The 13432-nt window shown below is 37.9% G+C and overlaps 2 protein-coding genes across 6 annotated transcripts in view; one reads left to right on the top strand and one right to left on the bottom strand.

The window, feature by feature from the left end:
- The window catches only part of SAP30 (Sin3A associated protein 30), a 79660-nt gene that overhangs the window by 65190 nt on the left and 1038 nt on the right, over positions 1–13432 (top strand). For 3 of the 4 annotated variants that reach the window (XR_006525471.2, XR_006525469.2, XM_044766944.2), the window contains 2 exons: positions 653–711; positions 1359–1774. Coding sequence is in view for 2 of the 4 variants with exons in the window: in XM_044766944.2 (XP_044622879.1) it covers positions 653–711; positions 1359–1376 (77 nt within the window). In the remaining 2 variants the exon portion in view is untranslated. Of the gene's footprint in view, positions 1–652; positions 712–1358; positions 1775–13432 lie in introns of those variants that run through there. The other variant, XM_044766945.2, reaches the window with a different exon arrangement.
- The window catches only part of SCRG1 (stimulator of chondrogenesis 1), a 117658-nt gene that overhangs the window by 54275 nt on the left and 49951 nt on the right, over positions 1–13432 (bottom strand). The window lies entirely within an intron of this gene.

Here is a 13432-nt window from a genome sequence, read left to right on the forward strand (position 1 = left end):
GTCTTCTGTTTTTTTTGGAATGATCTTATGAATACATGCTTGCTATCTGTGATTAATGGTCATATATAGAGAGGGTCTATGTGGGAAAAATGTGTAAATATCCAGAAAATGTCAGACATAAGAATCAATTATTGATAATAATAGACTTTATGATTAGATATGTCTTTGGGGTGGAGAGGAGGGAAAGAGCATGGATATAGGATAGATAGTGACTAGAGGTGATAGAATTTAATTGTCCAGACTGACTGATTTTGAATTGATTAACACTCCATTTTAATTCACTTTGAAAACAGAGTCAAAGAAAGGGACAGAATCAAAGTTTATCCTTGAGCAATAAAATTTGTGCCAGAAACAGTCAGAATCATTGTGGTTTTAGAACAAAGGTCATTAGAGGATCAGCCACTTGACTCTGATGACATAAAAATTCAGACTGTAATTATTCTACAAACATAATTACTTGGAAAATGTTTACTAGGGTAACATTTTCAAGCTTCTGTGGGATTTAAAAATGAAAAATTTTCTGTGGCACTTTTGGTTTTAGTGTGTTATTTGAAGAGAAATTCTCACTGTTAATAAAACTAGAAAGGAGAAAATCATATTTGTTAGTTCATGGAGAGAGACATCTGGTTTGATCTTGAACTTTTCCCTTCAGGACATCCTCCATGGCAGATGGGTAACCAAGACAGTGCGATGGAATGCCTGGTTGAGAGGGTGAGTCTTTAAGATGAAGGGTTATTGTGTGAGAATCTGGTCTCCATTAAGAATAGAACAAGGGGAAATACGTTGATATGTAGAAGGAAGAATTTAGGCTAGATCCAAATACTCTCTGTATTGGTAATCAGTAAAAATAAATCTCTAAGAGAGGCTAAGTAATAGTATTCCTAAGAAGATGTGTAAAATTATGATAGAAATTACGTTGTTAATAGTTTTCAAAACCATAAGGCCTTCTGAATATTCTATTCAGCATATGAGATTTGCATTACCTTACCCAGTTTTCCAATATCACTGTCTTTTCTAAATAATCCTTCTGATTATTATTACTCAATTCAATAAAATAATATATTTTTAAAGAATGGATGGTTAGGTTTGATTAAATTGATCAAGTTGAAAGTTAATTTTGGTGTTGTAAAGGCATAGTGATATAATTTTCCCACTCAAAGATTTCCATTAAAGTCAAGCCAAAGAAAAATTGAAAATGGAGAGAGTTTTAAATATTAAATTTAAGGCCTGAATCCTGATTTTCCCAGGGAGAGCCTAGATTTCTTTGAGGATGGGGCTGGTTCTTTCTTTTTTTCAAACCTGATTCCAAAGAATCTTTCTCATAAGGAAACATTCATACCCTCTGTTTTGCTTTGTAGAGTACCAGTAAACTTTGAACTACGTTTGTGAGAGGTGAACAGAAGGGGTGCTGCAATCTGCATCTTGATTGTTTCTGTTGATTGAAGCTGGCAGATAATTGCATAAATCTTCTTTTCACTTTGCCTAAGAAGATATGTTGAATGCAAATCTCTAAGGGATCAAAAGTGGTTACCAAGCAAGTCCATTTTCAGAATTGACTCCATATACAAAGGAATCTCGACAGATGACAAGAACAGAAAGGTTAAAATATAAATACATGAAAAATAACAACATGGGACTTTCATTTCTAGCAATATTTCTGACTAGATAATCTGAAAACTCTCTTACTAAAAATCACGTAGATATATTGGATAAAAATATGAAATGTATGCTTTTAAGTGCTAATAAGAAAGTAAAGTAAATACGTTAGAACCTTATCTTTTGACTGTTCTGGATTTACTTTTTTGCCAGTCTGGTTAACAGTGGGTTTGGGTTTTAGTGGCTATCAAAGTACAGGAGACAAATTTTTTGGTCCATGAAGGGCAGAAATTTGGAAGCAAGGCCCTCAAATAAATAACCCTTGAATGACTATACATCTGTGAAAGGAGAGAACTGAAAATGTTTATCCCCTCCCAAAGGGAGGCTTAAAGGAAACTCTTTTGTTTAGCCTAATCTATTGGGGAAGAGGGAAAGGAAGGAAAACCCTGAGAGTGTGAAAACCTCAGGCTGCCCTCACTCAAGTTTAGGATTTGAAGGGCCTAGATTCTCCAACAAAATAGTATAAAAGGCAGTCTCAGGAGGACTGACGTCAGCAGCATGGCAGCATGAGATGCTCCCTTTGTCTCTCCCCTTCAATCTACCACTGGTCAAACACCCATAACTCAACACAGGTTCCTCTGCCCAACACACCAGGATACCAGAGAGGTCCACACATCTGTGTATCTGAAGGTGGGTGGATTGGAACACACAGAGGCAGAACCAGGGGAAAAGTAGAGACAGTGTCCATGATCCTGGCCCCTGGCCGTGGCAGCTGAGCTTGCAGCCCGAGGGAACCCAGTAGCAGCAGCAGAGGTGGCACATATAACTCTGTCCTCCTGGCCACAGTGGCACTCATGGCCATAGCCCTATACACAAGGCAGCAGTGGCAGTGGTGCCCATAACCCTAGTCCCTCCAGCCACAGCAGTGCTTGCAACTCTGGCCCCCCCATATGCAGTAGCAGTGCCTGTGAACCCAACAATCCTGGATGTGGTGGGGTACCTGCAAATCTTATCCACCCTACCCTCCTCTCCCTCAGCCACAGCAGCAGTGCCTGCAACCCAGGTGACCCCACTACAGAGGAGGCACCTGCCATCCTGGTGCCCCCATGGTGGTGCCAATGGTTGTAGCAACACCAGCAGCTGCAAGGCACCAGCAACCCTAGAGGCACAAGCAGCGATGGGAGGGCATCAGCAACAGTTCTGACAGAGGTGATGTAGGGTGGAAAGTGCCAATTCTCAAATATACCTAGAGGCAGCTCAGGTAAGAGAAACCAAAAACTTGTGCCATAGTGCCACCTACTGAAAAAAAAAAAGGGCTTCTAAGTACCAACCTGTTGAATTGTTAGAATCAAAGTAAAGCTTTACCTAAGTAAGAAAAATATTCACTACTTCAAACGTGCCAGCAGGGGAACAACTCTTCAAACAAGAGTAACACAGAATCACAAAAAGAAAATGACAATTCTCCAGAAACCAAGCTTAAAGTCACAGAAGATTATGATCTAACTGATAGAGAATTCAAAATAGCTGCCATGAAGAAATTCAACAAGCTACATGAAAACTCAGAGAGGCAGTTCATTGAGCTCAGGAATAAAATTAATAAACAGAAGGAATACTTTACCAAAGAGATAGAAACTCTAAAAAATAACCAAAATCAGAAATTCCAGAGCTGAAGAGCTCAATAAATGAGACGAAGAATGCATTAGAAAGCATTGGAAATAGAGCATATCATATGAAAAAGAGAACTAGTGAGCTTAAAGATAGAAATCTAGAAGTGATTCAGGTAGAAGAGAGATAACTAAGATTTTTAAAAGATGAAGAAACTCTATGAGAACTATTCAATTCCATTAGAAAAGGCAACATAAGGATAATGGATATTCCAGAAGGAGAAGAGAGGAAGAAGGGAGCAGAGAGCTTATTTACAGAGATAATACCTGAGACCTCCCAAACGTGGGGAAGGAAATAGATATACAAGTTCACGAAGCTAACAGAACACCTAACTATCTCAGTGCAAAAAGACCTTCTCCAAAACACATTATATTAAAATTGTCAAAAGTCAATGATAAAGAAAGAATTGTAAAGGCAGCCAGGGGAAAAAGAGAGTAACCTACAAAGGAACCATTAGGCTATGGCAAATTTCTCAGCAGAAACTCTACAGGCCAGGAGAGAGTGGAATGACATACTCAAAATATTGAGAGATAAAAACTGTCAGCCAAGAATATTTGATCTAGCAAAGTTATCCTTCAGATATGAAGGAGAAATAAAGGCTTTCCCAGATAAATGAAAGCTGAGGGAATTCATCACCACTAGACCTGCCTTGCAAGAAATGCTGAAAGGGGTTCTTCTACCTGAAATGTAATGGCAAAAGTACACAAAACTTTGAGTATGATGATAAATAGACAAAATCAGAAAATTGCAACGCTATATCAGAATAAGTTGTTAACACTTAATTATAGCATAAAGGTTAAAGGAGAAAAAACCATTAAAAATAACTATAGCCACTTCAATTTGGTAATGAACTCAGAACACAAAAAGAGATAATTTATGAAAACTAAAATATAAAAGGGAAAGAAGAAAAAGATGCAAACTTTAGAGGCAAATGAAGATAAGATGCTATCCATAGAAAAAGGACTATCTTACCTATGAGACATTTTAAACAAACCTCATGGCAACCACAAAACAAAAATATAGGGCAGAGACATGAGACATAAAAATGAAGAAACTGAGACAAACACTGTAGAAAATCACCAAACTAAAATGGCAGACAGAAACCTAAGGACAAAGAAACAATGGAGATATAGAACAACCAGAAAACAAAAGATAAAATGGCAGTATTAAGTTATCATATATCAATAATCACCCTAAAGGTAAACAGATTGAATTCACCAATCAAAAGACACAGAGTGGCTGGATGGATTAAAAAATAAGACCCAACAATATTCTGCCTCCAGGAACCTCATATTAGCTCTAAAGACAAACGTAGGCTCAAAGTGAAGGAATGAAAGATAATACTCCAAGCAAATGGCAGCCCAAAGAAACAAAACAACAAAAAAATGAGGGTAACCATACTCATATCAGACAGAATAGACTTCAAGCCAAAAAAGGTAACAAAGATGGACATTATATAATGATAAAGGGGGATAATTCATCAAGAAGATATAACGTTTATTAGTATATATACATCTACAAAGGAGCACCAAAATATATAAATAAATTATTAATGACCTAAAGCAAGAAATTGACGCCACTATAATAATAGTAAGGGACTTTAACACCCAATTATATCAATAAATAGACCAGACAGAAAGTCAACAAGGAAACATCAGCCTTAAATAAAACATTAGACCAGACGGACTTAACAGATATATATAGCACATTCCAACCAAAAGCAGCAGAATACACATTTTTCTCAAGTGTACATGGAACATTCTCAAGGATAGACCATATGTTGCAATACAAAACAAGACAATAAATTTAAGAAGACTGAAATCATATCAAGCATCTTTTCCAACCACAAAGACATGAAACTAGAAATCAACTATAAGAAGAAAGCTGAAGGGGCTGGCCCCATAGCTGAGTGGTTAAGTTCACATGCTCCACTTCGGTGGCCTGGGGTTTCACTGGTTTGGATCCTGGGCACAGACATGGCACCACTCATCAGGCCATGCTGAGGTGGCATCCCACATAGTACAACCGGAGGGACCTATAGCTAGAATATACAACTATGTACTGGTTGGGGGGGCTTTGGGGAGAAGAAGAAGAAGTGAAAAAAAAAAAAAGAAGATTGGCAACAGATGTTAGCTCAGGTGCCAATCTTTAAAGAAGAAAAAAAGGAGAAGAAGAAAGCTGAAAAAATCACACATATGTGGAGATTAAACAACATCCTACTGAACAACTATTGGGTCAATGAAGAAATCAAAGAAGAAATTAAAAAGTACTTGAAGACAAATGAAAGTGAAAATAAGACATATCAAAATCTATGTGATACAACAAAAGTAGTACTAAGAGAGACATTTATAGCAAGACAGGCCTACCTCAAGAAACAAGAAAAATCTCAAATAAACAATCTAACCTTACATGTAAAGGAACTAGAAAAAGCCCAAACAAACAAACAGAACAAACAAAGCCCAAAGACAGTAGAAGGAAGGAAATAAAAATTAGAGAAGAAATAAATGAAAAAGAGAATAAAAAGAACTCGAGTAGAAAAGATCAATGAAGCTAAGATATGATTCTTTGAAAAGATAAAAAAATTGACAAATCTTTAGGTAGACTCACCAAGAAAAAAGAGAGAAGGCTCAAATAAATATAATCAGAAACAAACGAGGAGAAGTTACAATGGATACCACAGAAATACCAAGGATTATAAGAGGCTACTATGATGGCTATATGCCAACAAATTGGACAACCTAGAAGAAATAGATAAATTCCAAGAGTCATAAAACCTTCCAAGACTGAATCATGAAGAAATAGAAAATCTGAATAGACTGATCACTAGTTAGGAAATTGAAACAGTAATCAAAAAACAAAGTACAGGACAAGACAACTTCACTGGTGAATTCTATCAAATATTCAAAGAAAATTTAACATCTATCTTTCTCAAACTCTTCCAAAAAATTAAAGAGGAGGGAACACTTCCCAACTCTTTAATGAGGTCAAAATTACCCAGATACCAAAACCAGACAAGGACAACACACAAAAAAGAAAATTACAGGCCATTATCTCTGATGAACATAGATGCAAAAATCCTCAACAAATATTAGCAAACGGAGTACAACAGTACATTAAAAGAATCATACACCACAATCAAGTGGGATTCATTCCAGGGATGCAGGGATGGTTCAACATCTGCAAATCAATCAACATGATATACCACATTAACAAAATGAAGGATAAAAATCATACAATCATCTCAATAGATGCAGAAAAGGCATTTGACAAGATTCAACATCCATTTATGATAAAACTCTCAATAAAAGGTATATAGAAGGAATGTACCTCAACATAATAAAGCCCATATATGACAAACCCACAGCTAACATCATACTCAACAGTGAAAAACTGAAAGCTATCCCTCTAAGAATAGGAACAAGATAAAGATGCCCACTTTCACCACTCTTATTCAACATAGTATTGGAAGTCCTAGCTGGAGCAATTAGGCAAAGAAAAGAAATAAAAGGCATCCAAACTGAAAAGGAGGAAGTAAAACTGTCACAATATGTGGATGAAATGATTTTACACATATAAAATCTTAAAGATTCCACCAAAAAACTGTTAGAAGTAATAAACGGATACAGTAAAGTTTCAGGGTACAAAATCAATACCCCAAAAATCTGTCACATTTCTATACACTAACAGCAGGATGGCAGAAGGAAAAATTAAGAAAAGAATCCTGAGGCCAGCCCAGTGGCACAGTGGTTAAGTTCACACGTTCTGCTTCTGTTGCCGGGGGTTTGCCGGTTTGGATCCTGGGTGCAGACATGGCACCACTTGGCAAGCCATGCTGTGGTAGGCATCCCACATATAAAGTAGAGGAAGATGGGCATGGATGTTAGCTCAGGGCCAGTCTTCCTCAGCAAAAAGAGGAGGATTTGCAGCAGATGTTGGCTCAGGGCTAATCTTCCTCAAAAAAAAGAAAAGAAAAGGAAGTCCCATTTATAATTAGAACAAAAAGAATAAAATACCTAGGAATAAATTTAACCAAGGAGGTGAAAGACCTGTACATTGAAAACTATAAGACATTGTTGAAAGAAATTGAAGAAGAAACAGAAATGGAAAGATATCCTGTGCTCACGGATTGAAAGAATAAACATTGTTAAAATATCAATATTACCTAAAGTAATCTACATACTCAATTCAGTCCCTATCAAAATGTCAAAGACATTTTTCACAGAAATAAAACAAAAAATCCTCAAATTTGTATGGAACCACGAAAGACCCCAAATAGCTAAAGCAATCCTGAGAAAAAAACAACAAAGCTGGAGGAATCACTCTCCCAGATTACAAATTATGCTACGAAGCTATAGTAATCAAAAAGGTATGATATTGGCAGAAAAACAGACACATAGATCAATGGGATGGAATTGAGAGCCCAGAAATAAACCCACACATATATGGACAACTAATTTATAATAAAGGAGCCAAGAACATACAATGGAGAAAGGAAAGTCTCTTCAATAAATGGTATTGGGAAAACTGGACAGCCACATGCAAAAGTATGAAACTAGACCACTATCTTATACCATACACAAAAGTTAACTCAAAATGGATTAAATATTTGAATGAAAGATTTGAAACCATAAAACTCCCAGAAGAAAACATAGGCAGTATGCTTTTTGACATTGGTCTTAACAGTATCTTTTTGAATAGCATGTCTCCTCAGGCAAGAGAAACAAAAGAAAAAATAAACAAATGGGACTACATCAAACTAAAAAACTTCTGCACAGCAAATGAGACAAAACAAAAAGACAACCTAAGAATTGGGAGAAGATATTTTAAAATCATATATCTGATAAGGGGTTAATATCCAAAATATACAAAGAACTCATACAACTCAACAACAAAAAACCCAAACAACCCAATTAAAAAACGGGCAGAGGATCTGAATAGACATTTTTCCAAAGAAGACATACAGATGGCCAACAGGCACATGAAAAGATGTTCAACATCACTAATTACTAGGGAAATGCAAATCAAAACCACAGTGAAATATCACCTCATGCCCATTAGAATGGCTATTATCAAAAAGACAAGAAATAGCAAGTGTTGGAGAAGATGTGGAGAAAAGGGAACCCTCGTACACTGTTGGAGAGAATGTAAATTGGTGCGGCACTATGGAAAATAGTATAGAGATTCCTCAAAAATTAAGAATAGATCTACCATATGATCTGGCTATTTCTCTTCTGAATATTTATTTGAAGAATATGAAAACACTAATTCTAAAAGATATGTTCACCCCTATGTTCATTGCAGCATTATTTACAATAACCAACATACAGAAATAACCTAAGCACCCCTCAATGGCTGAATGGATAAAGAAAATGTGGTGTATATATATATATATATATATATATATATATATATATATATACAATGGAATACTACTCAGCCATTAAAAAAAGATGAAATCTTGCCATTTGCAACAACATGGATGGACCTTAAAGGTGTTATGCTAAGTGAAATAAGTCAGAGATGGAGAAGGACAAATACCATATGATTTCACTCATATGTAGAATATAAAAAAAATAAATGAACAAACAAAACAAAACCACATAGATACAGAGAACAGATTAGTGGTTATCAGAGGGAAAGGGGGTGAGGGGGCATGAAATGGATATGGAGGTCAATTGTATGGTGATAGATGGAAACTAGATTTGGGTGGTGAGCACACTGTAGTGTATACAGAAGTCAAATTATAATGTTGTACACATGCAACTTATATAATGTTATAAACCAGTGTTAGCTCAATGAAAAAAAAAGCAGTCTCAGGCTGGTAATAATACTGGTGCCCTTATTAAAAGTAATTAAAAGCTTCATTTAGAAAGACAAATTTTCAACCCTGCACAGGATTCCTATAAAGTCCCACCAGGGATGGCCCCATGGCATAGTGGTTAAGTTCAGCATGCTTTGCTTTGGCAGCCTGGGTTCCCAGGTTTGGATCCCAGGTGTGGACCTACACCACTTGTCAGCTGTGCTGTGACAGCAACCCACATAGAAAATAGAGGCAGATTGGCACAAATGTTAACTCAGGGCTAATCTTCTTCAAGCGAAAAAGAGGAAGATTGGCAATAAATCTTAGCTCTAGGTGAATCTTCCTTACTAAAAAAAAGAAAATCCCACCAAACATGAACTCATAATTCTAAATTACAAAATACATGAAGAAACAATTCAGAATCATCAGCAATAACAATCAGTATAATTAGACCCTAAACTTCAGAAATAGATTACAAAATAAGTATATTTAAAATTGTTAAAGAGGAAAAGCAAACACTGCTGAAATACTTACTAGGAGTAACTTTTCAGGCCTACAAAGGGGTTAATTTGCACACTCTCTCGTATGTCATTTTAATTAAGAAATAACTCATGGTTGGACTTCTGCTTATGGGCAGGAAGGTACACCATGTTATTTTCAGACCAACCCTCCTGTATATGCTGGAGTTCATTAAGCAAAACTAAGCATGGGAATAGGCACAGTTGCTGGCCTTTAACTGGAGGCCATTGAGCAAAGGGAAGTTTGAATCTGTATTCCAGCTGAAGCCAAGTTTGGAAAGCAGACTGACTAATTCCAGGAGGGTGGAAAGAGTGAGAACCAAATGAAAGAGAAGCAAGCCAAAGCCAGTGAATTTAGGAGGTGGAGAATGTGATGTTCCTTAAGGCAAAAGAATATAAATGGAAGCAACCATTTATAGGTCACCTTCAAAGGAGGCTGTGGTTGGGAGCTGGCTTGCACAATATTCAGAAGTGTTGTTTTGACTGAAGTGAAGCCAGATCCAGTGAAAGAAATCTAATTTCAGAAAGAAACTGTCTGCTAGTGTGTTAATAGGAGATTTTAATCCCTGGAACTATATGTATTTAACTGAGCTTGGTTTCGCCGGTCTCCACCCCAGGAACTTTTGTCCTTTGTTATGTGGGTATTGGAGACAAAACTACCAGAGTCTTCTGTCTTGACTGATGAGCTTCCAGATGAATAGGAACGAACAAGTTTAAAACTAGAATCAGGCCTTAATATCTTGTCCTAATGTGAATTTAGCATCATGTCAGGTCTGTAGGAAGCCATCATGATGAAAGGACGTATGTTGAAGTCATGTGACAGTTTCTTTCATCCACATTCAGTTGTTTGGAAGTTTTTGGTACCTGTTTTTAGGATAAGGAATGGAATAGACAATTAAATAAATAAAGCCAATTCAAACTGCTTTTGCTTAAGAAATTTCCGGATTTCCAGACAGGAAACAGCTGTCTTTATAAACAGAATCCAACTCAAAGGTAAAAGCCAGATTAGCATACTTAATGGGAACACATATTAGTTGGCCATTATGGTGTTATAAACTGAAACACTCTAGTTAAATAGGAATAATTTAGAGCCAAGGGACCTGGAAACTCAGGCAATTATGTGTTCTTGCTCCCTCCCTCCATTCCTCTCTCCCTCTCTCCTTCTTTGCCTTCTCCTCCTTTTCCTCCTCCCTCTCTCTTCTCTTCTGCTTGTTCCTTTTCTCTCTAGCTGTCTTTGCAGGCAACCTTTTTGATCTGCCCATCTGCATCTGCCACATGGTGGCCTCAGACCTGCTCCCAAAGTTTGACTGTGCTGCACTCTGTGTTTTCATTTCAGTCTGTGTCAGGTGTTGCAATCAGATGCCTCTTTCAGCCTGAGGCAGGCATGGAGAGGGTAGAAATAATCATAGTTCTAAAAGTAATAGAAAGATAGAGAGTGGAGTTTCTTTTTATCTCCTTGGATAAAAATAGAGCCAGTCTTCACTCCATGGGATAACAGGGCACTTGAGATGATTCATACAGTTTCATGTGGCTCTTCTCTGCTTCTCTCAGATATTGTTGAAGCTGGTGGAACTGGTATTTTTTGGAAAACCTCGTGTGATCAAGGGATTCTGATGATCAACAGTTTAGGATATGTTATTATATAAAATAAAAACTTTGTTCTTTTTTTTTTTAGAACTTAGATTCAGAATTCAGTGTTTTGGTTTTTTTTTTCCATTCAAAGTCTGATCTAGGAGCATCATGGTGTTGACAGTCTCTATCCTGATAGGGCCAGTGGGGAACAGTAGGGTAGAAGAGACAAAAGGCAATGAGCTTCCCTTAGAGGCTGATTTTGCAGGCTTTTGTTCATCTCCACCCAGTGTCAAAGCCAATCATGGGTCCTCAGAGCCAAGGCAGCTCTGGCAGCTTCCTTTTCCACATCGGGACACCTTCTCTGTCTGGGTACTGGGGCTCTGAGGGATCACCTGCTGTCGGGATGCTGGGAGTCCACATCCTAAATGATCAGTGCAGAGCTCTTTCCAGGTTGTTTCCTTTGTAGGATTTCAAGATATAGTCACCAGGCATCTGACTTCTTAAAGAAACAGCCACATATGTCCACAGAAACTGCCAGGAGCTTATGGAGTAAATGGAAAACAAAATAAATAAAAGAACATAGCCAAGGTCAGCAGCAACAAGGAGTCTCATTTAACTTTAGCCAGGGTCAAGTTTCTTGCTTTGTGACTTTGAAATGAAACACAGAGCAGAGAGCCTCAGCATTTTTTCAGACTCTTGTGAAAAGGGTGAAAGAAGGTGTCTTTCAGGCGGCACGGATCCTCACCCCCTCCCTGCGCGCCTCCTCCTCGGGACTCGAAAAATTAAGGGAATCAAGAACTTTCTGCTCAAAGTCAGGCAAAAGGAGGCCAAATCTGTCAAGATCATGAAAAATAAGGATAACATGAAGTTTAAAGTTCGGTGCAGCAGGTACCTTTACACCTCGGCCGTCACGGACAAGAGAAGGCAGAAAAATGGAGGCAGTCCTTGCCCCTGGGTTTCCCAGAGAAGGAGCTGAAATGAACAGACACACTGATTTAACTGTATTAAAATTTAAAAAATTCAAACACACAAATAAAGTTTTTTAAAAGGCTGCTTGTTTTCTAATTGCGCCAATTGGCCAATCTCGTATGGGGTCCAGTTTGGGTAACATTGTTGCATTACTTAGCGTGGAATAGTGGGTCCTGGATTTGATCAGGAAATTCACTAGGCATGTGGTTTTTCAATAGTGGAATCTGTTGACACGAAAAATCCTCAGCACATTGGGTGATTCAAGTGCACTTTCATAATTTGCTCTCAATTTACCCCCTTTGTTATTTCCACATTTCACAAGAATCCATCACTTCTCTCTGAATTATGTGCTGCTCAGGACTGATGCTATACCACCCACTCAGGGAGGGCAACCTCAGCTTCTTGAACTCATAGAACCTATTGTTCTGTCCCTTTCTTACCCAGTGCTGTCACTGCAGCCCTACACTCCAGCTGGGAGGGCAGGGAAATGACTCCCCAGGGAGCCATTCATCAGGGTCATAAATGTTCTGTGTTTTACTAAGTTCCATCAAAGTTCACCCCCACACGAAGCAAAACAATCATTCTCTATGCATTCTTTTTTCTGTATCAACATATACATTACCCATAAAAGTGCATAGGTAAACTATTAGTGTACGTGTGATGGGTAAACCTGAAGCTGTGTGCACATCTGTACACAAGCTGAGTGCTGGCGTGTTTGTTTGTCAGTAAATTCAAGCATCTGGCGGTGCTTAAAAGACACCTTGGTGCCTAGCTGAACCACCATCTTCCCAGGCTTCAAGTGCATACGACGACTGCTTATGTGCTTGGATTTTCATTAATTACTCTTCTCCAGTTTTCTTCCCAGCCTCCCAGGTGTACTGATTTTAATTACTTCTCTCATCTAAGCATCTCCAAAGACTGTAAGAGACTACTTAGAAGGCCGAGCCTGCTGCCAGCTTTTCCCTCTCCGCCTTTTTTGCCCACACACCCAAATTAACCAGAAACATTCATTGCTCAGTAATGAGGTTGAGATTCGTCTGTGGAGTCCTGGAAGACATAAAAGGCAGGCTGTCTTTATGTTAACATCAACTCTCGCTTTCATCGTCTTATTTCTACTATACTCTCTCTGCAACTTACTTTAGAAATAAAGCAAACATTACCCCGGCATCCCAGAGCATGCAGTCCTGTTATTGAGCAGTCTTAGGACAATTTACTGTGTAAGACACCCAAAGCAAAACAAGACACACACACACAGTATGCCAAAACAAAATCTTTTGGGCATCTTTTCCTTGTTTTTAAACCTCATTTACTC

Source organism: Equus asinus, chromosome 3, assembly GCF_041296235.1.
Source record: "Equus asinus isolate D_3611 breed Donkey chromosome 3, EquAss-T2T_v2, whole genome shotgun sequence".
Classification (NCBI taxonomy): Eukaryota; Metazoa; Chordata; class Mammalia; order Perissodactyla; family Equidae; genus Equus; species Equus asinus.